The 27,764-nt window shown below is 41.0% G+C and overlaps 1 protein-coding gene across 1 annotated transcript in view; it reads left to right on the top strand.

Annotated features, from left to right (window-relative positions):
* Positions 1-4,721: 4,721 nt before the first annotated feature.
* Positions 4,722-27,764, top strand: part of TMEM131 (transmembrane protein 131) — a 193,350-nt gene continuing 170,307 nt past the window's right edge. Inside the window, exon 1 of the mRNA XM_007112819.3 lies at positions 4,722-5,166. Coding sequence (XP_007112881.2) covers positions 4,986-5,166 — 181 coding nt within the window. The 5' untranslated portion in view covers positions 4,722-4,985. The remainder of the gene's footprint in view (positions 5,167-27,764) is intronic.

Below are 27,764 nucleotides of genomic sequence, written 5' to 3'. Positions count from 1 at the left end.
GACTTAAACCTGGGGCTTCATGAATTGATTTTTTTTCTTTTTAAGAATAATGCCATGGAAAACCTACCAAGGAATAAGGCACGCAGCAGATAAAATGAGCAGATTACTCTGTATATTAAAGAAGATTGTCAGTATGCTACATTTCTTCTTATTCCCTTATTGCTGTGGGCTTTATTCATACTCTGAACTAGATGAAAGAGAACTGAAAACAAAGAAAAAACAGTAGAAGAAGTTGCAAAGGCTGGATAAATAAAGATATTGGTGGAACCCAGAGTTGCCTTCATTTAATTCTCCTCCTCATCTCTCCTTTGGTTCATTCCCTCCTGTTACATTTTGTACCTATCTATCTTACCCACTAAGACTTTAAGTTCCCTTGAGGGAAGGGACTATGTCTTACCAATCTTTATCTTTCGGTATTATTCATTCATTCAGTCATTCCATAAGTGTTACTGAGAGCCTAATATATTCCAGAAGCTTGGGATACATCAGTGAACAAAACAGATGGAGGTGAAAGACAGATCAAGACAACACATAATGAATAAGTAAATTAAATAGTATTATAGAAAGTGATAAATTTTATAGCAAAAGAAAAAATGAGCACAGGGTGAGGAGGATTGGGACTTGGGGTTGACTATATTATTAAACTGCTGTATTAACAATGATGATCAGAGTATGCTTCACTAAGAAGGTGATGACAGAGCTAAGACTGAAAGGAGGTGAGAAAGTGAGCCAAGCAGGGAACTGGGGGAGGAGAAAGCACTTCAGAAAGAGGGAAGAGCTGGGACATAGGCCCTGGAGAAGAAGCATCCCTGGTATGTTTGAGGAACACAATGGAGGCGAGTTCAGCTGAAATTAACTGACCCCAGGGGAGTGCAGTAGAAATGGAAGTCAAAGTTCATGGGGGACCAGATTGTGTAGAGCCACGTGGGCCAGCAGAAGAGCTTTGGTTTTTACCCTGAGATGGGAGCCACGGCAGGAGGGACGGAGGTATCTTAGGCTTTAAGTGGTCATTCTGCCGCTGTGTGGACAATAGACTGTAAACATGCAAATTTATGTCAAAAAAGAAAGCAAATACCACCAGAGCTTAAAAAATAAAATCAAAGCTGAGTTTGTATACTTGTCAGGCAAGGAAATACATCAGTGAAAAAGTTTACTAATTCATGAATTGGGAAAGGTCAGGGTTTTTTAAGTGCTAGAAAGAGGAAAGGGGGTTCATGGGGGTGATGCTAATCTAAGATTGAAAACCAGCACCCTCATAGGAAAAAACAGTGCTGGATCAAACAGGGAACTTTGTTCAATGGGCAGAAACAAGTCTTCAGTTAGGTCTAATAAGGGTCTGGCCTAGGGGGTCAAAGTTCACAGTCCTTTATCAGTTTCAGTTGGTTTGAACCAGTTGTGGTATAACATAGCATCCCATTTTGATATCTCCTAGGCAAGGGCTGTTAAGTGGAAAATTTTCCTTTTACAGTTGGGCACAGAGAAATCTGTTAGGAAGTTCTTGCAGAAATCCAGGCAGAAGATGATGGGGCTCATCCCAGAGTATACCAGGGAGGTGAAGAGAAGCAGCAACTGATGGCTGGAGTTGCCCTGGAGACAGGAAAAGCTGTGGGTGGAAACGGTTTGGGGAACAGATTAGGAGTTCATGTGAGTTTAAGATGTCAAATAGATGCAGCAACAGGGACAGTGAGGTCTGGCTGGTGACATAAAGTTGGGACTTGAGAAAGAGTATAGATGGTGTCAGATACCAGGAGCCCATGTGCAGTCAAGCAGTGAGCCAGTGAGATGGAGTCCTGGGGACTCCCGCAGTATTTTCCCCTCCAGGTCCCAAATTTTAATTCATATATATTTTTATTACAATGAAAGTATTCTTGTAAGCCTCCTCAAATATTTTGTGGAATGAAGTGGGAGTATAAATCAATGATCATTGGAACTTTCACTGTGCCTCAAATGGTGTTTTCATTTTCCCCAATTTATTAGATATCATTTTACAGATAAGGAAACTGAGGCCAGAATAGTTGAGTAGTTTGCCTAGCATCATGTAGCTAATAAAGGCAGGGCTGGGATTTAAGCCCAAGTTCACCTGAGTCCCTTTTAACTCTGCTTCCGATAGTTTACTAATCTGGGTAGAGAACAAAGTTGACTAGAAGGGGAGGAGTCCCAACTGTTTGTAGTTCCTGGCATGTTCCAACTTAGTGCAATAGTCTTTAAACTTGAGCATGTATCAGAATCACCCAGTGGCTTGTTAAAAGACAGACTCAGGACCTCAACCCAGAGTTTCTGATTCCACATGTCCGGGATGTAGTCTGCTAATGTGCATGTCTGATGAGTTCCCAGGTGCTGCTGCTGCTGGTCTGGGGACGACACTGTGAGAACCACAGGTTTAGCTGCTTTTCGCTGATTCTGCCAGTGAAATAGCCTGCCAAATGCCCAGGTCTCTCTAATTCCCCAAAGGGGATTAGAGGGGTGTCTGCTGCTAATTGGAACTTCAGCAGGGTCCTTGGTGATAATTCCTTCACTTTTTTTTTTTTCTTTTTTTTTTTGGCTGCACCGTGCAGCTCACGAAATCTTAGTTCCCCGACCAGGGATCGAACCCGGGCCCCGGCAGTGGAAGCTCTGAGTCTCAACCACTGGACTGCCAGGGAATTCCCAGTTCCTTCAGTTTTAACGTAGTTCTCTCCTTCCCAAGGCACATGGCTGTTGGGGGAGAGGGGATGATGGGGTGATGGCGGTTCAACTCCAGGTGCTCTCCAACACAGTTTACCAAGCTGTCCAGTAAGTTCTTCCTTTATTATTATTCTCCCAGCAGTCTCGTTGCCCTTTCCTGGGAACAACCTTCCATCATCACTCCTGTGACTCCCAACATCCATCAGGCACGGCGGGGGGTGGGGTGGGGTTCAGGTATGGTGGGCCCTAAATGCTTACACAGCTATTGGGGATGGGGGGCTTAAAGAACAAGAATACAAGCTTATAAATACACAGTTAGATGCAGGGCCTTGGAAGAAACTTGTGCAAGAGAGGGGCCCTAAAGCTTAACCTTCATTAGTTTCATGGGAAATCAACCTCTGATCAAACAGGTCTGTATATGTCTAGGCTCCAATTATAGCCATATGCTTAGTTCCCATGGGGCTCTTGAGCCTCAGGCTAATCAGAGGATGTGGTCGATTCCTGTGTAAGAGAACCTGAGCATTTCATGGTTGAAGAGGCTTGTCTGCCCTGAACCTGGTAGTCGGTGAAGGGCTGCTGAGTCCTTGTGCCGCACCTTGAAGGTAAGTTTTGACCCAGCTAAGGCACTCAGTTACTTATCCTTGGGCTTGACTTCTTCCGTGAGTTAAAAGCCTTCCAGATACAAACATGGAAAAGCCAACGTAGAGATAATGCCAATTATTCCTATTTAATTATATCGAGAACAAAATTCGATTAAATTCTGACTCTAACATTCAGAAAAGTGAAAGTGCTTTTCAAAAATCAGGGTAAGGCTATTAAAATATAAAGTGCTTGCTTGACAAAGAAGACTACTGCATAGGGTAGCACTTTGAGTTTCTTTTGTAAGTCTTCCTGAAATTTTATTTTCCCATGTAGTTTGTTCCAAGACGTATTAGGGGTGGACTTGGCCTTCATACGAGGATTCACTCAACAAATTCTGCTAAGCATAAGCAAACGGTTCTGTAGTTAGGGGAAGTTACTAAGATAGTTACTAAATTAGGAATTAGGGGAAGTTACTAATTGATTAAAGAGGGAGTTTGTAGCGAGCAGCCACGCCCACGAAGAACCTTGACCTACGATGAAAAGGGCATCTAAGAGGCATGAGGTGGCTTCCTGAAGGAGACTAAAAGAGACCGCATTTGTGTTGAGCCTTGAAGGAAATAGCTGAATAAAATGTCTTAAGAATTATTCCAAGACGGAGAAAGCCTGCATGAACACTGGACGCTGTTCTGAAGTACAGTCTGCCCTCTGCCTCCAGGGACACTGCTGCTTTACACACACACACACACACACACACACACACACACACACCCCAAAGGGCTTTCCCGCAGCAAAGTGGGCCCAATCCAAGGGCAGGAGGATTCCATTAAGCGTTCCTGGGTGCTGTGTCTTGAAGGATACAAAGATGAATAGAGCAGGTCCGCGTCCCCAAGGCAGGAACTCAATCCGGCCACGGGTATTCTCGAAGCGGCTGAGAGGCGGAGGTGCGGCCAGGAGGAGTCACTGGAATGGATTTTCCGCGCTGGGCCTCGAGGTCTGGATGCGCACTCAGTCCTCTGGAAGGCTCTCGCATTGCAGTACCAGGGATGCAGGGGTTTGTCCCCTGCTCACAGCAACGTCCCAGCCTACCCCAGCGCCCCGCAGCCCCTCCCCGGCCCCGCCCCCGTACCAGGGCGGCTGCGCGGCCTGGCCTCCCGGTCCACACGTGATCGCCGTCACTGACTCCGCGAAGCCTGAGCCGCCATCATAAGTCCTGGCGGCTGGGCCCTGGCCTGCCTCCCTCCTCCTCCTCCCCGGCGGGACAGAGGTGACGGGTTGAGGGTGTGCTGCCCTTGTCCCGCCTGGCCACTGAAGCCGTGGGCCTCCGAGGGCGGGACGAGGAGTTCCGACCCACGGACCCCACGGCGGGCGGACTGACGGGCAGGCCGCCCAGGTGACGACGCGGCGGGGGCGGTGCCCAGGGCCGCGCCCCGCCCCTCGGAGGCCAGCGCCCAGAGCCCGCGGCCCGTGCCCGTTTCCAGTATGGCCGCCCGCTGTGCTTGACCCGCGGCCTCTCCGCTTCGACTCTCCGTAAGCGATGCAGAGGCCGAGGCCGTGACTGACACTCTCGCTTACACGCACGCACGGACCCAGACCCACGCCCGGAGTCCGAGCCCTGGGCCCGGAACCGCTCTCGCCCCCGGCGCCGCGGCCAGAGCCCAGACCACGGCTCCCGCGCCGCCGCCGCCTAGCCGAGAAGGACCGCGCCGGATCTGGAGCGCGGCGGCCCGCGGCCGGCAGGGATGGGGAAGCGGGCCGGAGGAGGAGCAGCAGGAGCCGCCGCCGCCTCCACGTCCCCCGGGGCCGGTCTGGAGCCCGCGGCCAGCCGCGGCGGGGGCCCGCGGAGCGCGGCCGCCGGCTTCCTGGGAGCGCTGCACCTGGTGATGACCCTCGTCGTGGCCGCGGCGCGGGCCGAGAAGGAAGGTGGGTGTCAGCCGGCCGGCATCTCCCGGGCCCGGCCCCGCGATTGTCACCGCGCCCTCGCGGAGGCCGCTGCCGGGCTGCGACCGGGGAGGAAGGGCCGCGGCTCTGGGCTCGGAGGGCGGTCGAGCGCGGGGCTCGGTCCGGCGCGAAGTTGCTCGGTCGAGTCCCGTCCCGAGCCGGGAACTTGCGGTTCGGATGCCAACTCGCGGCGTTGGCCGCACGGAGTTGCTCTTGTTCTCCGTGATTCCTTCCCCTCGTCTTCCCTCTTGTCTCCTGTCACTGCCATTTCAAAACTTCTGAGTTCTCATATTATTGCCACTTGCCTCACTAGGTAGGAGGGGCATATTTTTAGACTTGATTGCTGTTAATAGGCAAATTTGAGGACACTTTTTTTTGTTGCGGTTTTAATAGCGGCGTGCGAACAGAGCTCACTTTAAAATGTAAAAATAGCGAGACTGGTGGAAAGGCTTCAAGACAGCTTACCGAATTTTACTTTGCATTTGTTCAAACATTTTGGGGGGAGGAATCTTGTTTTTCAGCTTCCTTTTTCAGTGTCGCTTTGCAATATTGATGATTGTTTAGCTAACAGTTCTCTCTTTCTGTAGTACAATTCTGCTTAGCTCTCTATTAAGCTGTTGAAAGTCTGTTATATTTTTTACATGTTTTAAGATACCTAATTGGGTGTCATTGTCTTTAATGTGAAAGACTTTAAAAACCAATGTCAAGTTTCTAGTTGCAAACCTTTATCTATAATTTACAGTTAAGGGCTGACCCCTATTTTAAAAACTCTCGTTAGTGTTGTATGATTGTAACACCGGTACTTTTACAGGGTTAAAAAATCATTTTGTAACCTAGAAGACCAGATCTGTAATTTTGTCATTACTACGTGTTTTGGAGCCTGGGGAAATGAGTGACCACAGAGGCTTCATGAAGCAATCACTAAAAGTGAATGGTTTTTTAAAAGCTAAGCAAAACTTGTTAGTTTAGCTTCTGTTTCACACTAAACTGCCACTTCCAAGAAAATAATTTCTTGCCACAATGACTTGAGGGTTGATGTTCTACTTTACGACTAAAGTCACTTGCTTTTTTTTGTTCCTGAGGGCAACAGCAGAGCAAACCAAATTAATGTTAAAGTGCAATGTGTTTCAGTTCACTGTTTATTTTTTTGCTCAAAACAGTACATTCTCTCACTTAACTCTGAGCAACCTTAGTCTGGGTTAACATAGGTGGAAGTTATTCAGAGAATTGCCATCTGTAGAAAGGATTAATTGATAGAGGCAAGATTATTTCCTGAATAAAATATTGCTGCTTTAGGACTAGTCAGGCCTGGGGTTGTCATAGTTCATCTTTGGTTACAGATCTGCAGTTGGTTCTTGTGTGGCCATGGTGCCCAGCACAGCCTGGCATGTAGTTGGTGTCCAATAAGTCTGAAATAGTACAAAAAGTGAATGTCTCCTTGAGTGTAAAGTAGTCCTTGCCAGGTATTGTGTCCTGCTTTTTCTCTGCCTTTGCTTACCTTGCACAGTGCCAGGCACACAGTAGGCATTTAACATTTGTTTGAGTGAGTGATTATATTCATGGGTCATTAGCACAGGGAAATAAAGTGATTGAGTCTAGTAAAACATTAAGTTTGTATTGTCATCCTGCTGCTTATTTTTCCAACAGCCGTTTTATGTGCTAATTCTCAGTGTGTAGTTAAGTAAACAAATCCCTTGTTTGAGAAATGTCAGCCTAGGTTATATTTGCTAATTTCTCTTTTGTATGGTTTATAAGTTTTAGTACACCTCTTCTAATACTCATAAATGTTAAGGGTTAGGGGAGGAGAATACCTGCCAGGGTGTACAAGGATGAAAAGATGTGGTCGAATCAGCCAGAGGTCCTGGCAGAATCAGACACCTTTTGTGGCCCATGTTTTGTCTGGATGAACAATTTGGATGGAGAAATTAGCTATTCAAGGTATTGATGGTAATTATACTAATATAGAACACAGGACTCTGTCCATCATAAATGGATCTGGCTCTAATCAAATATTCCATGAAGGTAGCTCCAAAAATGGCCAGTGCTTTCAGCCTACTTGCTGATCAGATCTGGTAGTTTTTGTTTGAGTAGAAGTGAGATTGATTTTCTTACATGAATGTGATACTGCAAATTTGGCACCATTCACCCCCCAAAAGATGCTGTTGGGTTTTTTTTCCAGAAAATCTGGGCAGATTTCTGAAGGTAGCTGAGTTCACTTTATCCATTTACATCCTGAGGACTTTTTGTGTTTATTTTGTCAGTATAAACCAGCATAATTTTTCAAAGTTAAGACTTACCTGCAATTTTAATGATGTTTCTCTGGGCATTTTGTGTTTTAGTATATTTCTATAGCAGCAGAATCTCACTAGAAGATCAAAACAAAATAAAACTCATTGTCTTCGGAAGGAAAGCAGCAGAAATAGCTAGATTACCTAATGCAGTTTTTCATGTTTGGACTAGATGTTAATTTTAAGTCAGAAGCATGAGCCATCCTTTGTCTTAACATCCTGTATGTCTTAACACTCTTATATCTTAACATCTGTCTTCACTGATCTATGGAGGTGTGTTTCACTAGTCCAGAGAAAAGGGACCTTTGAAGATGTTTTGACTCTGCTCTACAGTTTGTAAGGACCTCTGAAAGAGTTGCCAGAGGTAGAAGTTACTGTAATTACTACAACTAACTTGCTTATTCTGGATTGGTGTCAAGATTTTTCTTGAAGCTAAGATCTAGATATTAAGAAGAATGAAAATAGGGGTGTGTGTGTGTGTAGTGAAAATATATTAAAATATATATAGTGAAAATATGTGTATACATCTTAAACATTTTTTTAACATCTTTATTGGAGGATAATTGCTTTACAATGGTGTGTTAGTTTCTGCTTTTTAACAAAGTGAATCAGTTATACATATGTTCCCATATCTCTTCCCTCTTGTGTCTCCCTCCCTCCCTCCCACCCTCCCTACCCCACCCCTCTAGGTGGTCACAAAGCACCGAGCTGATCTCTCTGTGCTATGAGGCTACTTCCCACTAGATATCCACCCTACGTTTGGTAGTGTATATATGTCCATGCCACTCTCACTTCGTCACAGCTTACCCTTCCCCCTCCCCATTTCCTGAAGGCCATGCTCTCATAGGTCTGTGTTTTATTCCCATCCTACCCCTAGTCTCTTCATGACATTTTTTTTTCTTAGATTCCGTATATATGTTAGCATACGGTATTTGTTTTTCTCCTTCTGACTTACTTTAAAACGTATAATTTTAGTGGTATTTTTATTTGTAAATCAGCCCATTCATTATTACAAGCAAATAAGAGCTTTTAAAAAAAAGCATCATATATCATGTATAATATAGTTTCGTTGTGAAATGTGTTTTTGGAGGGCATGGTTGTCTTTTAATTTATTATAAATAAAGAGCTGCATTTTATGCATCTAGTAAATATAAAGTTGGATAAATTTTCAGGAATGTGATTGTTTTAGTCTGTGACAATTTATATTTGTGTCACATGTTTTATCATTAATTGGCGATTTATGGCTGGGCGAAGTTTGACAGTCTTTCTTATGACTTTTAAATTTGTCTACCAGATACTTTAGTTTCGTGCACAAATTAAAGCTGTATTTGTGACAGAAGTGCAGGAGGAGGGTACAAAAGTGTTCTCTCTCCAAAGCATATGAACAAAGTGCTTAGGAATAAAGGCCAGAAGAAAAGAGATAAAAACCTAATTTGATTAGGTTTTTTGTCTTAGGATGGTAGAATTGATCAGGAGCGGTATTTACTTTGTTCTAATCAAATTATTACTTCATAATGTAAAAATGTTTTTTAAGAGTGATTTTCTTAAGAGTGAAATGTTTTAATCCTTGCATGGGGGTAGAGTGATTACTTTTTAATTTAGAGCCTAGTAAGTAGAATATTCATTCATAGTGCTTCACTAAAGAACTTTCGTTGCTTGCTTTTACGAAAAGCTGTTTGCTACTGCCTGGATTGTTGGAATCCTCTAGTTGGAAAAAGTGTGTTCTCTCTTTCTCTTGCTAAGGACAGTTTTGCTCCTCTTTGTAATCCTTGCAGCCATCCCCAGAGACACCTGCCCAAAAAATCAGCTTTTGGGAGTAGGTGTGAAATCATCTAATTTGCTATTGTCCAGAGTAGTAATAAGCAAAACTACTCTTGGGGGAAAATGAAATCATTGTTGGTGCTTGATCTTTTAGAAATTCTCCTTCATCTGCATGAAGCTTGAACTTTCTGATTGGCTTTGTCAGACAGAGAGGCCTTTTTTCTCTGGCTGAATTTTTCCTTATCTGCTGTAAGCAGCATCAGGCACTATTGATAGCTGCTTCTTGGAACTCTTCTTCCTTCGTTTCTGTGACTTCGTACTTCTTGGTTATCATCCTGCCCTGTTGTCAGTCACTGCTCTGCAGCTGCCCGTTGGCTGTCTTCCTTCTCATGCACATCTGGCCACCAGCACACGCTGCACATGTCCAGAGCAGAATTCTCTGGCGCTACCTCTGGTTTCCCAGTTTTTATTAATGCCATGATTATTCTCTCTGCCACGTTGGTCTCGATTTTGACCATTTACCGAGTGGCATCAGTGTCTGTTAACTTTCTTGGGCAGCTCTCCCACCGCCTCCGGCCTCCTGCCTGGGGCACTGCCCTCGGCCCTCACTTCCCAACTCTCTCCACTTCTCTGAAGTCCTGCAGTCCCCTCTCTGAATTTGCATTGTCTTTGTTACTCAGCTGTCATTCATTTTGACACTTAATCATATACTGCCTTGTTTAGCTCCTTAAATTGTTTTATGGGTGTCATTCTTCACCCAGACTGGAATTTCTATGGGGCAGAACCTCTATCAATATCTGCACTATGTATTGATACATAACAGACATTCAGTTTTAAACAGAGCGTTGCCTAGAATGACCTTATCCTCCCCTTCTCATATCTGAAACCTGGATTGAGAGTCCAGAGTACAGGTAAAACTCTGAACTTGGATGCAGGTATTAGCAATTCTGCTACAGTAAGACATAGGGTGACACTACTTTTTTCTTCCCTACATGTTGCTTTCTCTTGTAACTAAAATGAGTAACATATACTTATCTAAACCATCACTTTTGTTACTTTTAGATTTTAATATTTCAAATCCTCATAAAACCCCAATTTATAGATCATGAAGCAAGCACAGAGAAATTAAGTACTATTCCCAAGGTAACAGAGCTGGTAGGTAGTTGAGCTAGGATTCCCTTGCAAGCCATGTCTCCCTAGAGTCAAGCTGCTTAATCCTGAATGAGTACTTAAGGTAGTAGATTCTGTTGTATACCAACTGGATAAAGAGCAGTCCTGCCAGTTCATGCAAAACCAATGGGTTAAGTATTCAAGTGAGGTGAATTTTTTTTTTTTAAACAACCGTAAACATCTAGATCACTTTCTGTTAACTTCTTAACCATTAAAATGATCACAGGCCATCTGGATCGTGTACATTCTTAAAAGGAAACCAAGGAAACTCAGGAATGGATGATCCACGGAACAGGTGTTTGGTATTAGAAGCCACTGACTCGACTGTTAGCTCTTGATGATTTAGGTACCTGGTATATTGCTTAGGTTAAAATTACACTGCATTCTGTGAATTCATGTACTTCTTAGTTCTAGATTGGTGTGACAAGTTAGTGTAGACATGTGGAATAGTCTCAGAAACTGGCCCTGTCTTCAGAGGAAATGGAGATAATCCAAAGGCTTGTAGTGGCATCAGCTTTTGACAGTGGTGAAATCTCTTTCAGACTTCTGTGAGAAGTCTAGGAGCTCCAGAAGTTCATTTCTGGTGCTTTGTTCATTCTTATGAAGGTGTTTTTGGATTAGGCAGTCATTATCATCCGTAGTAGATCAGTTTTTCTTTCATTTCTTTGTGATGGCTTTAGAAAGATTTTTAGAAAACTATAACTCTTGATTCATTTTGTTGAATATAGCACTTAGGGCAAAGGTCTGAAAAATGTCTAAGGTCTAAGAAGATCCTTGACATGGTCTTTCATGATAGAGCGTCAGACCCATTTTATTTATTTATTTATTTCTATATATAATTGTGGTAAAAAACAAAACACATAAAATTTACCATCTTAACCTTTTTTTTTGGCTGCGTGGCATGTGGGATCCTAGTTCCCCAACCAGGGATCGAACCCGTGTCCCCTGCATTGGGAGCGTGGAGTCTTAACCACTGGACAGCCAGGAAGTCCCTGCATCTTAACCATTTTTAAGTGTATAGTTCAGTAATGTCAAGTATATTCACATTGTTGGGCAATGGGTCTCCAGAACTTCTTCATCTTGCAAAACTGATACTCTCTACCCATTAAACAGCAACTCCCCATTTTCCTCTTCCACCCAGCCTCTGGAAGCCACTATTCTACTTTCTGTTTTTTGTGAATTTGTTTCCTTTAGATACGTTATATCAGTGGAATCATGCAGGATTTAACTTTTTGTGACTGGCTTAGTTCACTTAGCATATCGTCCTCAAGGTTCATCATGTCGTAGCATGTGATGGAACGTCTTTCCTTTTTAAGGCTGAATAATCTGTTGTGTATATATATGTCATATATATATAATTATATATATGATATATATATTTACAAAATATAATATATATTTATATAATGATATATATTTATAAAATGATATATATATTTATATAATTATATATATATATATACACATATATATATCATTTTTCCGTTTTGTTTATCCATTTATCCACCAATGGATATTTGGATTGCTTCCACTTCTTGGCTATTGAGAATAGTACTGCTGTGAACATGGGTGGGCAAATGTCTCTTTGAGATCTTGCTTTTAATTCTTTTAGGTATATACCCAGAAGTGGGATTGCTAGATCATATAGTAGTTTTATTTTTAATTTGCTGAGCAACTGCCATGCTGTTTTCCATTGCAGCTGCACCATTTTACAGTTCCACCAGCGTGCACAAAGATTTAGTTTCTTCACATCCTTGCCAACACTTGTTATTTCTTTCTTTTTTTTTTTTAATAGTGGCCATCCTAATATATGTGAGGTGATATCTCATTGTGGTTTTGATTTGCATTTCAGTAATAATTAGTGATATTGAGCATCTTTTTTTTTAAGACTTATTTTATTTAATTATTTTTGGCTGTGTTGGGTCTTCATTGCTGCGCGAGGGCTTTCTCTAGTTGCGGCGAGCAGGTGCTACTCTTCCTTGCAGTGCATGGGCTTCTCATTGCAGTGGCTTCTCTTGTTGCAGAGCATGGGCTCTAGGTGCGTGGGCTTCAGTAGTTGTGGCACGTGGGCTCAGTAGTTGTGGCTCATGGGCCCTAGAGCACAGGCTCAGTAGTTGCAGCGCATGGGTTTAGTTGCTCCGCAGCATGTGGGATCCTCCTGGACCAGGGCTTGAACCCATGTCTGGCAGGCAGACTCCCAACCACTGTGCCACCAGGGAAGTCCCGAGCATCTTTTCATATGCTTGTTGGCCATTTGTATATCTTTTTTGGAGAAATATTTATTCAAGTCCTTTTCCCATTTTTTAATTGGGTTATTTTTGTTGTTGAGTTGTAGTAGTTCTTTATATATTCTGGATATTAACCCCTTATCAGATAGATGATTTGCAAATGTTTTCTCCCATTTTGTAGGTTGCCTTTTAGGATTGTATTCTTTGATGCACAGAAGTTTTTAAGTCTGATGTAGTCTATTTGTCTATTTTTGTTTTTGTTGCCTGTGCTCTTAATGTCATATCCAAGAAAACATTGCCAAATCCAACGTCATGAAGCCTTTCCCTGTAGTATTTTCTTCTAGGAGTTTTACAGTTTGGGGTCTTACATTTTGATATTCATTATGAGTTACTTTTTGTATATGATGTAAGATAAGGGTCCAAATTCATTCTTTTGCACATGGATGTCCAGTTTTCCCAGCATCATATGTTGAAGAGACCATCCTTTCCCCATTCAGTTGTCTTGGAACCCTTGTATAAAGATCATGTGACCATGTACATGGGAGTTTATTTCTGGGCTATCTATTCTATTCCATTGGTCTATTAATCTCTCTTTATACTAGTACCACACTGTTTTGATTACTGTAGCTTTGTTATTTGTTTGGAAATCAGGAAGTGTGGGACCTCAACCTTTGTTCTTTTCTTTCAGGATTTGCTATTGGGTTCCCTTGGTATTCCATATGGATTTTTTTTTAACCTCTTTATTGGAGTATAATTGCTTTACAATGGTGTGTTAGTTTCTGCTTTATAACAAAGTGAATCAGCTATACATATACCTATATCACCATATCTCCTCCCTCTTGCATCTCCCTCCCACCCTCCCTATTCCACCCCTCTAGGTGGTCACAGAGCACTGAGCTGATCTCCCTGTGCTATGTGGCTGCTTCCCGCTAGCTGTTTTACATTTGGTAGTGTATATATGTCCATGCCACTCTCTCACTTTGTCCCAGCTTACCCCTCTCCCTCCCTGTGTCCTCAAGTCCATTCTCTTCATCTGCATCTTTATTCCTGTCCTGCCCCTAGGTTCTTCAGAACCTTTCCTTTTTTTTTCTTTTTTTTTAGATTCCATATATATGTGTTAGCATATGGTATTTGTTTTTCTCTTTTTGACTTACTTCACTCTGTATGGCAGACTCTAGGTCCATCCACCTCATTACAAATAACTCAATTCCGTTTCTCCTGTGTTTTATTCCTGTCCTACCACTAATCTCTTCATGACATTTTTTTTTCTTAGATTCCATATATATGTGTTAGCATACGGTATTTGTTTTTCTCCTTCTGACTTACTTCACTCTGTATGACAGACTCCAGGTCTATCCACCTCATTACAAATAACTCAGTTTCATTTCTTTTTATGGCTGAGTAATATTCCATTGTATATATGTGCCACATCTTCTTTATCCATTCATCTGTTGATGGACACTTAGGTTGCTTCCATGTCCTGGCTATTGTAAATAGAGCTGCAGTGAACATAGTGGTACATGACTCTTTTTGAATTATGGTTTTCTCAGGGTCCATATGGATTTTAGGATGGATTTTCCTATTTATGCAAAAAATGCTATTGTGTTTTTGATAGGTTTTGCATTGAACCTGTAGATTGTTTTGGGTAATGTTGATATCTTAACGATATTACATCTTGTAATCCATGAACATGGGATGTCTTTCCACTTGTTTGTGTCCTATTCATTTTATTTCAGCAGTGTTTTGTAGCTTTCAGTGTACAAGTCTTTCACCTCCTTGGTTATTAGATTTATTCCTAGATGTTTTATTCTTTTTTGATGCTATCGTAAATCACACCTGCATTGTATGACTAAGGGTTGTGAACTAGTTTTTGGTAAAAGAAACATGGTCTGCTTTCGAAACAAAAAATTCTGCAAGCTTAAGGTAGTTCCTTAGATTACTTGCCTGTAAAATGAAATGTATTTTAAGCCTCCTAAGTTCTAACAATTTGTGACTATTTTCTTAATCAGTTTTGATTATAAAATGATGTGACAGTCTAACTTTGGTTTTTGAGAACTTTTTTTTTCCTATGTAGTTATAGTATACCTTTGAATCAAAACATGTGCTAATAAAAACTTATCTCAGCAGTAAATTTGAGAAATAGCCTAAGCCAACTCTACCGGTACAAATTAATTAGCGTTTGCATTCATGGTATGGCACAGGCCCTACTTAGATTTTATTTGGAGGGGAATGAGTAAATTGGAAGCAGAAGATTTTCCTAGGGAATTGTTTCTGGTACAAAGATGCTTTCTAAGACTTAACTGTACTTATAAAGAGCTTTGAAATAAGGTTCAAATTTGTCATTCTAAAGTTTTAATTGGTGTCTAAGCAGTGTCTAAGAGAGGGCGGTGTGCTTTTCTAACTGGATCACTTTTAAAAAGTGCTTCCATGAATTTGTGACATGGGCTCATGTGAAGTATTGCTTCTTGACTTGCAAATGGAAAATGGAGTAGTGGTTAGCACTATCAAGAGGTAATGTTTCTTTTCGGGGCTAGTTCAGCAGTAGTTACGTTTCACAAGTAAGGGAGTTATTTCATATTTAGAAGTTTACCTCACTGTACTGGGGGCTTCTCTTGGGTTATGGCTGCACTCGAAAATAGGTTACTGAGAATAGTGTTGACAAGAGAGGAAAGTAAGAAGGGAGCAGGCTGGCAATTAGATCTAATTTTATTGGAATCCTAGAGATTCTTGTAAATAGAAAATAATTTCTGAATATTGTCAGTTTCTTCCCAGCTGCATCTGGGTTTATTTATACTTGTATAGGATCTTCAGCTTCTGAAGGTTAAGGACTGGGTCATATTCTTCCTGGACCTAGCATTTTAAGGAGTTCAACACATTGAGTTCTGTCTTGGTAGGAGAAGCAGTAAACCATAAAGATGGTCATAAAGATGAACCAGAATGAAGAAAAAGTATTTATGAAATGATAATATTTATACAAGTTTGATATTGTACCATTTCAGGAATATATTATGTAAGCAGTTATTGCCTATAATTGGTAATGCCTAGAATTACTCGATGATGATTGCTAATGTTTATCAAGTTCTTTCCTTGTGTCAAGCACTGTGCTGATTGCTTTGCATGCCTTACCTCTTTTAATCCTCACATTAATGTTGTGCGGGGCCACAGTCCGTCTTCCTTCTTCTCCTAAATCTCTTTGTTCTTGGCTACAGTTCCTCTGTGGCTGTCAGTACTGCTGGGGGTTGCTTGTTTGTGAGAGTATAATAAAGGATTTTAATTTCCAATAAAATGAGACAGTGTAGTATATAATAATTTTTCTTGTGCATACAACTTAGAGGTCAGTTTGAGAAAACGTCTTAATTTCACACAAAAAATTCATGTTGGTTGTAAAAATGAAACATTATAAAATATGGATGAGTAAATTGAGAAAAATTTCTGTAATCTATCAGGTAGAAAGAACCAACATCAGTCATCATCTCTCTTCCTTCTCCCCCATTTTTCTCCCCTCTACTCCCCATTTAAAAAATAGATATTGCCAAAATTGCGTTTGAAGAAAACTATCAATTCATATATTTCAACAATACTGTGTGAGGGTGCCCGCTTTCCCAAATTGGCTGTTATCCTTCTTTTAAGTCCTTGCCCACTTGGCAATAAAAGACATCCCTTTGTTTAATTGATTTTTAAAAATTGCTAGTGTTTCTTAGGCATGGTTTCATACCAGGTTGAGAGATGCAATTAGGTGTAAGATGTATCTCAAGTTCAGAGAGAGGAGGGTTAGAGCTCCAGCTGGGGTACTAAGATCACATAACCTCAAGAAATTCTGGGTGACGCAAAGCAGTGTTCTATTTATGGACCTCAGTCAAAGTATGCGTCAACAAGGAAGGAATTCTGGGAACCACCATTCCACTGTGCATGGCAAGGAGATGGAGTAGGAAGAACATACCAAACTCACCCCGTGAGTTATCTAAGTTAATGAGAGAGAAGTCCACAAGAGGTAGGAAGTTGAGAAGTAGAAATAGTGATTCAGAGTGTGGGTCTGGGCTCTGGCCATCTTTCTGCTTTCTGGCGATGTGACTGTAGTTAAGTAGCGTTAACCACTGTCTGTCTCAGGTTCACTATCCATAGAGTAGGGGTAATAATAGCACCTCTCTCATGGAGTTATTGCAGAGATTTACCAAGGTCGCGGGTGTCAAGCCCTTAGCACAGTGCCTGGCACGTTAAAAAAAAAAATTGCTGGTAAGACTGAACTCTTTTACACATTTGCTGGCTATTTGTATTTCTTTTGTGTTGTTTGATCACATCTTTGTCAATCTGTTGGTGTTTGAATTTTTCATTTTGACTTAAATGAACACTTAATTAAGGATTTCATATTTTTCCAAGTTTCCATTTGCATTTTTATGTTTTGCTTTTCTATTTATTTTTATTATTTAAAAATGTATTGGCCAAATCTGTCACTGTTTTCTTTATAATAGAATTTTTATAACTGTAGTCATGAGAGATAGTATTCTGTTTTCTTGTAATGTCTTTGCTTTTGGTAATAGAGAAATACTGGCCTCATAGCAATAGTTGAGAGGTATTTTTTCCTTTTTAGTTTTTTGAAAGAGTCAGCGTGGAATTGGTGTTATTTTCCCCATAATATGTGGTTACCAATCAAAGAATTACAATTGAAACCATCTGGGCCTGGAATTTCTTTGTGGGTTTTTTGTTGTTGTTGTTGTTTTGCAGTACGCGGGCCTCTCAACTGTTGCGGCCTCTCCCGTTGCGGAGCACAGGCTCCGGACGCGCAGGCTCAGTGGCCATGGCTCACGGGCCTAGCCGCTCCGTGGCACGTGGGATCTTCCTGGACCGGGACACGAACCTGTGTCCCCTGCATCGGCAGGCGGACTCTCAACCACTGCGCCACCAGGGAAGCCTGGTTTTTTTGTTTTGTTTTTTTTTAGTTATAATCTCAGCTTTTAAGATACAGGGCTGTTTAGGTTATCCGTCTTTTTCTGAGTGAGCTTTGGTAATTAAAATCTTTCAAAGAATTCGTCTACTTCATTTAAGTCATTAGATTTATTGAAAAAGTTGTACATAGTGTTCTCCTATTTCTTGAATATTTGTAGAATCTGTAGTAGTGACACTTCTCTCATTCCTGATATTTATAACTTGTGTCTTTTCTAATTTTTCTTGATCTGGCTAAAGGTTTATCAATTTTAATATTCTTCTGGCAAACAGATTTCAGGGTTTTTTTCCTCCCTATTAATCTCTCTCTGTCTATTTCTGCTAAGATTTTTATTACCTCCTTTCTTCTACTTACTTCATTACTTCTAGTTTTTTAAGGTAGAAACTGAGATCTTTGATTTTGAGGCCTTTGGGGATTTACCAGGGATCTTTTTGTTATTGAGTTCTAACAATACATTGTTATGATTTTTGTTTAAACTGTTCTTTTGTTTAAACTGTCAATGATTTTTAAAAAAGATTTCCAAGAGATTTGCATACATATGTGTGTGAATATACATGTAATACATTTATTTGTATATGTTTATATATATTTACATGTTTATATATATTTACATTTAGTTTATATAATTACTTATAGTTACCATTTCTAGTGATTTTCATTCTTTTGTATATTTCCACCTGGTATCATTTTCTTCTTGAAAGATTTCCTTTAACATTTCTTGAAGTGTGTATCTGCTAATAATGATTTCTTTCATCTTTTATATGTCTGAAAATGTCTTTATTTTGCTTTTATTTTCAAGATATTTTTGCTGTGTGTAGAATTATAGGTTGATATGTTTATTTCATATGTGAAGTGTCTACCCTCACTTTCTTCTTCCTTTTATTGTTTCCCACCAGAAATTTGATGTCATCTTTATCTTTGTTCCTCTGTATGTAATATATCTGTTTTGATAAATTTAAGATTTCATTTTTGTCACTTGTTTTGAGCAATTTGATTTGATATCTCTTGGTATAGTTTTTTTTCATGTTTCATGTTTGTTGAATTTCTTGATCTATGGATTTATAGTTTTCATTAAGTTTGGGAAATTTTCAGCTATTATTTCTTTGACTGTTTTTCCTATCCTCCTCTCCTCAAACCCGATTTGGGTACTCCGGGTATTCATGTATTAGGCAGCTTGAAGTTGTTCCCACAGCTCACTGTACTACTTACTTTTTGCATTTTTCATTGTGTTTCGTTTTGGTTGTTATTGCTAGGCCTTCAAGTTCATCAGTCTTTTCTTTTGCAATGTCTAATCTGCCATTAATCCCATCCAGTGTATTTTTCATCTCATACATTGTATCAGTAGTTTTCATCTCTATAAGTGTGATTTCAGTCTTTTTTATATCTTTTATTTCTGTACTTATTAACTTAAAATATGGAACACATTTATAATACTTTTTAAATTGTTTTGTCAGCTGATTCTAACATCTGTGCCAGTTCTAGGTAGGTTTCAATTGATTTTTCTCTTAGTAGTTCATGTTTTCTTACCTCTTTGTGTGCTTGATGATCTTTAATTGGATGCCAGACATTTCAGGTTTTACTTTGTTGGGTGCTGTTGTTTTGGCTTCCGAAAAATACTCTTGAGCTTTGTTCTCAGATTCAGTTAAGTTAATTGGAAACAGTTTGATCTTTTTTGGGTCTTGCTTTTAAGATTTATTAGGTGGGTCAGGAGCAGGGCTCAGGCTGGGATCAGTTATTTTCCACAGCTGAGGCAAGACCTTCCTGAGTCCTCTCTCCAAAAGCCTGGTGGGAACAGGCACTGTAACTGGTTCTGTGAGTGCCCAGCACTGTTTCCTCTAATCCTTTTGTGTGGCTCTTTCCCACTTTAGGTACTGATCAGTACTTTGCTGAGTACGGTGACCCTCTGTAGTTCTCTGTGCAGCTCTCTCCTTTATGATATTCCATCCTATGAACTCTCACTGCCTTGGTTTCCTTGGACTCTCAGCTCTGTCTCATCAACTCAGAGAGTCCACCAGACTATCACAGTTTCCCCTCCCTGTGGCCTAGTAACTCAAGGCAGTGAGCCAATTATAGGGCTCACCTTGTTTGTTTCCCATCTCTTAGAGATTGTTTTCTTCATTGACTGATATTTAGGGTCTGAAAACTATCATTTCATGTGTTTTGCCTGAGTCTTGGGTTGTTTCAGGTGGGAGGGTATGGTCCCTGTTGCTCCTTCATGCCCAGAGGTAGAATTCTAGACATCTATGTCAGTTATTATTCTCCAGTATAGCCAACGTTGTTATTTTCAGGTGTTATTCCCAAACCTGTTGCTACAGAAAAAGTTTTGGTGATTTCAGATCACATAATGTATTAGTATCCTATTGCTGCCGTAAGAAATAACCACAAGCTTGGTGGCTTAAAAGAACACTAATTAATTATCCTACAGTTCTGGAGATCAGCAGTCTGAAATGGACACCACAGGCTAAAATTAGGGTGTTGGTAGGGCCCTGTCCTTTATGGAGGCTCAAGGGGAGAAACTGCTTGACTTTGCAAGCTTCTTGAGAGGCTGCCACATGCCTTGGCTTCAGCCAAGTCCTTCTCATGCTGCCATCTCTCTGGTCCTCCCTTTTCTGCTTCCCTCTTACACTTTTACAGATATTGGGCCCACCCAGATAATCCAGAATAACCTTATTATCTTAAAGTCAGCTGATTGCAATCATAATTCCATCTGCAACCTTAATTCCCTTTTGCTTTGTGACCTAACATATTCCCAGGTTCCTGAGATTAGGACATTGACATCTAGCGGGTGGGGGAACATCATTCTGCCTGCCAGAAATAGATGGCTTTCAGCATCCTTCTCATCTGCTGCACACGTTTTTCTTTCTTTTTATGGTGAAGAAAAATGATCTACTAAGGATTTTCTTCTTAACCTACACACATTAAAAAAAATTATTAGAAACAGTGAAACTCTGTAAACCTACATTTTAAAAAATGTGTTGTATATAGCTTGTCTACCATACATAATATTTAGAGGTAGTTTATTTTAATTTCAGATACAATTCATATATTAATTTTTGTGGTTTACTTGCTCAACTTGTGAATTGAGAACTTTTCAGCCTGTCGTGTCTGGCAATCTGTAAAAGCTTCTGAAGTGTGTGAAGTATTGCCACAAATGTAATTTTAGGCAGGTGTCAACCTACCTTATATTTCAATATTTTGTTCTCTTAAAATCGTATAATAGTATCTCTGTCCCCATCTCCTACCCCCACACACTCTTATCACAGTGAACTTCTTGTGTTGTTGCTTTTTATCATGTATAACAGCCTCAACTGGCTGAACATCTGTTCTTCCACCTGGCTGGGTTCTGCCTAGGGTCTCGTGCCTGGGAAATAGACAAGGTGAAGGCTTTGCAGATGGATGACTTTTCTTCACATATTAGTTTATCATTTACTAGCTATTTGTGTCCTGGGGACAAATTATTTAATTGTGGACTTTTCTCATCTATAAAATTGGAGCACACATGCTTAATAGAGTTGTTAGGCACTTTACGTAGGTACTCAAATGTTAGTTTTTGATATCTTTACAGAGAAGACTTCCTACCTTCTTAAATTTTTTCTTCTTTTTCTAGGCTGTTTCCTCTGGCCTGTGTCTCTATTTTCATCTTCCCACCACTCCCCCCCAGGTAAAGAAACTGTGCCTGGAGCTTTTGTCTCTTGGATCAGTTCTTAATTCCCTCTTGCCCCTTACTGAGCAGGGAAAGCCCAAGGACAAGGGAAGCCCAAGGACACACCCCAGAGAGGTAGCCATTTCTTTAAAGTGTCGTGTTTTATTTGAATGATATATGCAAATTCCCATTCCTTGCTGAAAACAATTTTTCCTAAGTGACTATTCCTGGAAGATATTTCGTGTTTCCTACTTCTTGTTCACAGCTATCCATTCCTGGAAGTACTTTTTAACTGGCTACAGCAGCGCTATTAAAGTAGTTCTCAGTCAACAAGAAGAAAGGAATGGAATGTTGCCAGGGTCTTGGTTTGCAGCGGTAGACTAACCTGGACCCTCCCGTGTTCCTGCACCACTTAGCATTGGACAAGTTATGAAAGGTGCTGAGTAAAATTTAGAGAAGTGGACGATTCTCCATCCCTTACGGTAACACCAGGCAGTCCACTGTTGCACAACAGACTGCTTTGGAAGTGAAGGCACATGGTGGCCACCAGCTACTTGTGGGAGAAAGGGTTTGGCTTTCAGTTTCATGGGTCTATTCCTGTAGATTCTTACTTTTCCTTTTTTTTTTTTTTTTTTTTTTTTAAATTTGAGCAGGTTGTATACAGTGATATATGAGTAATTTTCACCAGATGGGTATGTAGATATGTTTCTGAATCATTGCAGAATGAGTACTCCAAGACTTTGGAATATCTATGCAGCAAGATACATTCAGAAATATCAGAGAAGGCCTATATCTATGCAGCAAGATACATTCAGAAATATCAGAGAAGGCCTGAAAGTGTCATTCATTAGATTTTGAAAAGGAGATGTTTTCAAAAATGTAAGCTAGGCATTTGGGTGTCTGCAGACAGAGGGGAAGAAAGAAGTAACAGCCTAGTGGAGGGAGGTCTGTGGAAAGAGTTGGCTGGGTGGCAGGAAGACCTAAACAAGGTGAGGTTGGCCTGGGGCCTGGAAGAAAGAAACTAGTCGTAAAGCAACATTGTCTGTCTAACCTCCGCACCACGCCACCTCCAGGGGGCTGGTCTTAAGATGTACAGGGTGATTTCTCTTCAGAGCCTTCGTACAATTGCAAATAAAAGTCCTGATTTATACATACTCAGTGGTCATAACACATGAACAGATTGCACGTGATTGAGTTAAGTCAGCTAATTCACCAACATAAGTGTTGTCATTTCCTTTTTGTTCTGGTGGGAAGGCTGTGCCTTCGCAACTGGCTTGGGAGGTGAGCTGGGGAAGGGTCCCCTCTCCCTGATGACAGCTCTCTGTCTTCACCACACAAAGGCAAGTGGAAGCCCTTGGGAGTCACTCTTGCTTTGTGCAGACTTCCCTCACAAGCACACGCCAGCCAGCACTGCTTGGCAGACTTTCTGATTTATGTTTTGGTCTGAACGTCTCCTTTCTGGGGTGGAACTCGTTCTCAGAGGCCTGGTTGCAGGGAGATAGGAGTGCCCAGTGTTATCTGCCTTGTGCACGAACACAGCACGTGCTCAGTACATCTTGACTCAGTTGGAAATTGAATCACACACTGAAGGCTGGTTCATGACCATCTCTGTGTTCACCTCAGAACTTCATGTTGATTTCTTAAAATGTTAATACTTAAAACGTTAAAACACCACATTGGTTTTCTTTTCTTTTCTTTTTTTTTTTTTAAACATTGCCCGTACCTAGAAGTCATATCTCAGTTCTTATTTGGCCACCAGATTAGGCTGAACACTGGCAAATTAATTCATTAATTTTGATGCAGTGGGTGCCATGTCCTAGGCTGAGTCTAGAAAGATAAAGACTCAGTTCTGGCCCTGCAGGAGCCTCCAGCGTGGTGAGGTGAGCAGGACTGCAGACATATACTCACGTTACAGGTCACAAGTGCTTATCAGGATAGGCCAGTTACTTCGGGCAGGGCTCTCCAAGTGTACACGTGGGGTGGGGGGACAGAGGACCTCAGCTGGGAACTGTGAGAAAAGGCGTTCACTGTGATCCAGGGGCCATGATCCCCGGTCTCTTACCGGGGCCATTTCTTCCTTATAAGCAAAATGCTGGGCTTTGAATAAAGCTTTTGGGGTCCATAAATAAACACATTTTGAACTGACCTTGTGCTTAGAATAAGTAACTCATATTGGGGTTTTAGGCTTGACACTGTAGCTTTGTTATGATGTGTCTCAAAGAGGGAGTTTTATATTTCTTTTTCCTCCTCCCTTCCTCCCAACTTAAAAAAAGAAGAACCCTAAAAAATGATGTAAGACATCCCAACAGGATGTTTCATGTGGGAAGACAGCATGGTTTGATAAAAAGAAAAGCAGTGAAGCTCTAGTACTTACTAGCGCTATGACTTTGGTCAGGTTACTTACCCTGTTTTCTCTTAGATTAAATGGGAATAAAGGCACTTTATGGAGAGGTTGAGGAGATTAAACTTTTGGTTTGAGGGTGCTTGATAAATCTGTCTACCATCACCTTCCCTCCTCCAGTATTGACCCTCTTGAGAAATTCCCCATTGTAAGCTTTGGATTAGCGAGTATACAATCTTTAATGATAGGTAATTTGTTCATTACCTATTAAAATTCCTTATTTCCATGTGGTCTTTATACTTTGATTTTTTATTCCCTTTTCCTTTCTGCCAGTTGGTTTGTACCAAGGAAAAGTAAATAGGTGGAACCTTTTCAAGCCTTCCTTCCTGTTGCCACACGTGTGAACACATTTCCACACTGTCCCATTTTCAGCTACACTTCCCATTCCCTGTCAGGGTGCATCTTTCACGCAACCAGTGATCAGCGAGCCTGCCACTGGGCTCTGAGAATATGTTTAGGAGTAAGACGTAATCATGCCCTTCCAAGAATTTCTTGTTAGAGAGACAGGCATAAACAAATAATTATAGTGTATCAAGGTTGTGTGTGCTCGCAGAGGGACTTGGGTGGACTGTATAAAAAAGCCTGTGTTGTTCAGCCATGTATAGTGGAGAGAACATTACCAGTAAGGCTGTTTGGTCTGGTGGACGTAACCCAGGCTTACAGCGAGTCAGAACACCGCTCTGTAGTTCCGTTCAGCTCATCTTGCCACCTGTCTAACAAGTGTGCCCCTTAGTTGTTGTTTCAAGTGGTGGGCAGGTGTGGCTGAATTCAAACCTGTGAACACTCCTGGGAGAAGTCTGGTCACAGCAAGCTCCCGTCTTCCTGGTACGGGATCAGTCTTGTCATCTTGCCTGAGGAGCCTGGCTGCCTGTCTCGTGTAGAGACTAGACATACAGTTGACTTGGGGGTGCCACTGTGACTGTGACCTTGAGAGGGTTTTCCAGCCCTCATGCTTTGGCTTCCTGATCTGCTTTAATGGAGATCGTTGGAGTACCTCCCTTCTAGGGTTGGTGCGAGGACGGCATTGGGTCATCTTGGCAGGCAGTAAGTGCTAGATGAGTGCTGGCACTTGTTGATGTCACACATTCATATTATGGACCAATCTGTATGACTCTTGTAATCCCAAGAGAGCCAGATTGCGGTTATGTTCAGTTGGACCAGACTGACTCCTTGGTCTGAAGATATTCCATGTATTCAGCTCAGCAAACATTTATTGAGGGCCAAGAAGTGTGTCAGATGCTGGCTTGGTCATTGAGGCCTCGGAGATGCATAAGAGGTGATTCCTATCCTCAGGTAGCTTATACTTTTCATTTGTAGCGTACTCTTTGCCAAAGTACTTTTAAGATCAGGACACTCAAAAAATTAGATTTTTAAAGTGGAAGAAATGAGAAAATTAGAGAAGTGTTTTCTCTTTCAAAGGAAAATATCAAGTAGTTTAAGTAAAATTGTCCCTTCCAGACCTTATTTTTTTTTTGCGGTGCGCGGACCTCTCACTGTTGTGGCCTCTCCCGTTGCGGAGCACAGGCTCCAGACACGCAGGCTCAGCGGCCATGGCTCACGCGCCCAGCCGCTCCGCGGCATGTGGGATCTTCCCGGACCCGGGCACGAGCCCGTGTCCCCTGCATCGGCAGGCGGACTCCCAACCACTGCGCCACCAGGGAAGCCCCCTTCCAGACCTTATTAACCACCCCAGAAGGACTTCATCTGAGTTGGATGCCAGACACTATGCGGGTTTAATATCTGCGGAATTAATGTTGCATTGAGCAGAGAACCAGTCAGCTTCCTCTGAGGTTTACATGTTCACTATATGCGTCAACTCTAGTAATCAGATAGTTTGACCTACTAGATATCCATGATAGAATTTTCTTTTATGACGAGGGAAGAAAAATATACCCCTGTCAACTTAATTATGACAGGTTATAAAGTTGATAATCTTGCTTGTAAAGTTTTTCTTTAGTTTCTGGTTTCACTTAAAATATTTTTTAAATTTAGGTTCTGCTCTCTCGCCCTTTACAGAATTTTCCTTACGTTACTGTTCTTTCTCTGCCCAATTAGATTTTTAGATCTAGTTAAAAGAGCCACACCAGGAAACTTGGCTAATGCCACCTTTTCTACCTTTATGTGAATTTCAGAATTATATTTAAATCATTTCTCCATGAGCAGACTAAAGAAGGAAGAAGCGAGCTTTCAAAGGTAGCCAAGTTACAATCTAAATTCATTGGAGAGTTTCTTCAGATTTCCAGAAGCAGTAATTTTCATTACACTAGGGACTATTTAAACAGTCTGTGCTGTTTGTGAGATAAGATGAGTTGGTGCCCAGTCATAGGGCTTGTCACACCATCCAGATTCATTCCGACTGGTTTCCACTAGGTGCTTAGCTGAATGGCCCTACAAATGGCCCTGATAGTTGGTGCTTAGTAAGTGGTGGCTACTATGTGCCAGATACTGTACACAGTAGTGCCTGTTTAGGAAATGTAAATGCATATTTTATAGATGAGGAAACTGGGGTTTCAAGACCATGAGTCAGTGTTTTCCCAAACTTTCCTGATAGTAGTTAATAGTATACATTTAATTTTACCATTTGATAATGCCTCCCTATTTTAGAGATTAATATCTTCCTTACCAGGATTTGCTGGGATTAAATAAGAATAATGCATGCAGATTGTCTAGCTCAGTGCACAGTATGTACAAGGCATTCAGTAGATGTTGTTAGACATTTTACTGTGGTTATTTTTATCTTGCAGTGTTTTTCTGTCTGGAAGTGAAGGTGTATAAGGAAAAACAATCTGACTGCAAAAGGATTGATTTAGTCAAGGACATTATTTCTTAAGTATGTATTTAACAAGCTCCATTCTTAGTTACATGTGATTTTTGCTTTCCTCGGCAACATTTATTTGACTGTTTTAAGGAGATGTTGGTAAATATTGACTTCTTCCTTAACTGTATTCCCCTGTGCTTTATATGCAGTGGAACTGAATTTATTCTAAAGGGGGAGGTATGTGACTTGCATACCAATTTCAGTAATAGGAAGTGACATTAGCAAAATTGCAAGGAAATAGAGAGTCAAAGATCAGTCGTGAAAAAACCCAGTGTAAAAACAGAGTGCCATAACAATTCTCCCAATTTCCTAAATTTAACAGCAGTACTTTTGAACTTGTAGATGGTGGTCTCCTTTATTTTCTTTTGTCTGAGGACAGAGGAGTTCTGATTGAGAGAGAAAAGGAGACCTTTGACTGCAGCTATATGTGGTAATGGGTGTGTGAGGATTGCTACCATCCTATTGGCAGAACGGTCAGGAATGTGAGCGCTTGGTTTGTCAGTTTTCTTGGAAGTAGTTGGAGTATTGTAGAACATTACTACCCTGTGTCACTTTTGTGTAAGTCTGTGGGTCAGAAAACTGGATTGACAAAAGTGTTTATATTTGAAAAGATAACTTATTCTTTCAAATATTAATTCCGTATCCAAATATCTTGCACTTTTTGGGGGTCTTTTTTTCACCTTAATTTTTTAATTCCTGGATGTAAGATTCTTTTTTTAAAAAATTTAATTTTATTTTTTTATACAGCAGGTTCTTATTAGTTATCCATTTTATACATATTAGTGTATATATGTCAATCCCAATTTCCCAATTCATCCAGCACCATCCCCCACCACCACCACCTCTTTCCCCCCTTGGTGTCCATACGTTTGTTCTCTACATCTGTGTCTCTATTTCTGCCCTGCAAACAGGTTCATCTGTACCATTTTTCTAGGTTCCACATATATGAGTTAATATATGATATTTGTTTTTCTCTTTCTGACTTACTTCACTCTGTATGACAGTCTCTAGATCCATCCACGTCTCTACAAATGACCCAATTTCTTTCCTTTTTATGACTGAGTAATATTCCGTTATATATATGTACCACATCTTCTTTATCCACTTGTCTGTCGATTGGCATTTGGGTTGCTTCCATGACCTGGCTATTGTAAATAATGCTGCAATGAAACATTGGGGGGCATGAGTCTTTTTTTTTTTTTTTAACATCTTTATTGGAGTATAATTGCTTTACAATGGTGTGTTAGTTTCTGCTTTATAACAAAGTGAATCAGTTATACATATACACATGTTCCCATATCTCTTCCCTCTTGCGTCTCCCTCCCTCCC

Source organism: Physeter macrocephalus, chromosome 12, assembly GCF_002837175.3.
Source record: "Physeter macrocephalus isolate SW-GA chromosome 12, ASM283717v5, whole genome shotgun sequence".
NCBI classification, from domain to species: domain Eukaryota; kingdom Metazoa; phylum Chordata; class Mammalia; order Artiodactyla; family Physeteridae; genus Physeter; species Physeter macrocephalus.
This window is presented reverse-complemented; position numbering and strand designations above follow the sequence as displayed.